Source organism: Sus scrofa, unplaced genomic scaffold (assembly GCF_000003025.6).
Source record: "Sus scrofa isolate TJ Tabasco breed Duroc unplaced genomic scaffold, Sscrofa11.1 Contig740, whole genome shotgun sequence".
Classification (NCBI taxonomy): Eukaryota; Metazoa; Chordata; class Mammalia; order Artiodactyla; family Suidae; genus Sus; species Sus scrofa.
In genome coordinates this window covers 618,946-620,666 of record NW_018085303.1, presented here as the reverse complement: position 1 = coordinate 620,666, position 1,721 = coordinate 618,946, and the positions used below count along the sequence as shown (strand labels likewise).

At 37.0% G+C, this 1,721-nt stretch overlaps 1 protein-coding gene across 1 annotated transcript; it reads left to right on the top strand.

Annotated features, from left to right (window-relative positions):
- The first annotated feature begins 295 nt into the window (after positions 1-295).
- On the top strand, positions 296-1,228 carry LOC100513603 (olfactory receptor 4K14). The gene has a single exon (XM_003128598.3). It carries the CDS (start codon positions 296-298, stop codon positions 1,226-1,228), a length of 933 nt encoding a protein of 310 aa, XP_003128646.3.
- Positions 1,229-1,721: the final 493 nt, after the last annotated feature.

The following is a 1,721-nucleotide window of genomic DNA, read 5'->3' as shown; positions in this document are numbered from 1 at the left end:
CAAAAAATCTAGCTAAGGGAGAAAAAAAAATGTTCCTACAAATTTCACCTATGCTGGAGTCTTCCAGAATGTTTAACTGCCCCTGAGAAAACACTGAAGTCTGAAAAAGGGAAATATACATGTTGGTATAGACTAGGTTTTGATCTTCTATATATTATACTGTCTTGTACAAATTAAAAATTATATTCAGATCACACTTAGTTGATCACTTTCATGTGCTCAGTAATTAACAGGAACTTTCACTTATATCTCTTTCTTTTATATAGATTTAGAACAAAATCTGAAATCTGAGATAATGGACCTGCAAAATTATTCCTTGGTGTCAGAATTTGTATTACATGGACTCTCCAATTCACAACATCTCCAAAAATTTTTCTTTATTTTCTTCTCTGGGATCTATGTGGCTATGGTGCTGGGTAACCTCATCATCGTGGTCACTGTGATTTCTGACCCCCACTTGTACTCCTCCCCGATGTACTTCCTGCTGGGGAATCTCTCTTTCCTGGACATATGGCTTGCCTCATTTGCCACCCCCAAGATGATCAGGGACTTCCTTAGTGATCGAAAGCTCATCTCCTTTGGAGGATGTATGGCCCAAATCTTTTTCTTGCACTTTGTTGGTGGGGCTGAGATGGTACTTCTTGTTACCATGGCATATGACAGATATGTGGCCATATGCAAACCTTTGCATTACATGACCATGATGAACTGGCAGACTTGTATCAGGCTGGTGTCAGTTTCATGGGTCATTGGATTTGTGCACTCCATCAGTCAAGTAGCCTTTACTGTAAATTTACCTTACTGTGGCCCCAATGAGGTGGACAGCTTCTTCTGTGACCTTCCTCTTGTGATCAAGCTGGCCTGTGTGGACACCTATGTCTTGGGTATACTTATGATCTCAGACAGTGGGTTGCTGTCGATGAGCTGTTTTCTGCTCCTCCTGATCTCCTACACTGTTATCCTCATCACTGTCCAACAGCAGGCTGCCGGCGGGGTATCCAAAGTACTCTCAACCTGCTCTGCACATATCATGGTAGTCACGCTCTTCTTTGGGCCCTGCATTTTCATTTATGTGTGGCCTTTTAGTTGGTTCTCTGTGGACAAGGTCCTCTCTGTGTTTTACACAATTTTTACTCCACTCTTGAACCCCCTTATCTACACACTGAGAAATAAGGACATGAAAATAGCTATGAAGAGACTGAGAAACCGACATGTGACTTTTCACTGAATTTCAGTTCTGCAGAGAGCTACATGTTCTTATTCATTCAGAAGATATCATTCTTTAATATGATTCTACTCAAAGATTTCATTCTGACATTGTATTAGTAAAATTTGTATTGTGTTATATTAGAGAAATAATTATTGATTCCAACAAAATATACATAATTTTATATGCTATCATATATATAATTACTCTACAATATATATTTACTAGCCTTATACATACACTTTGTGTGAATTCTACAGTTTTTCTTTTTTATTAAGCTAGATTTGCATTACTAATTTATTTTGTCTAAAAAATTGATTAAAATGAATTTTTAATTCCTAATCATATTCCAGCATAGCAAGGGCTGTTCGTAAGTATTCACAACATGAAACATTTGTCACAAGGAAGCTAGAATGAGAATAATCATGCCTTGTGAATCTCTGTCCTTGTTTTAAAATATTGAAAAACATGATTTGAATATCCTATTATTTTAAAAGCATACTTTTTTTCATGT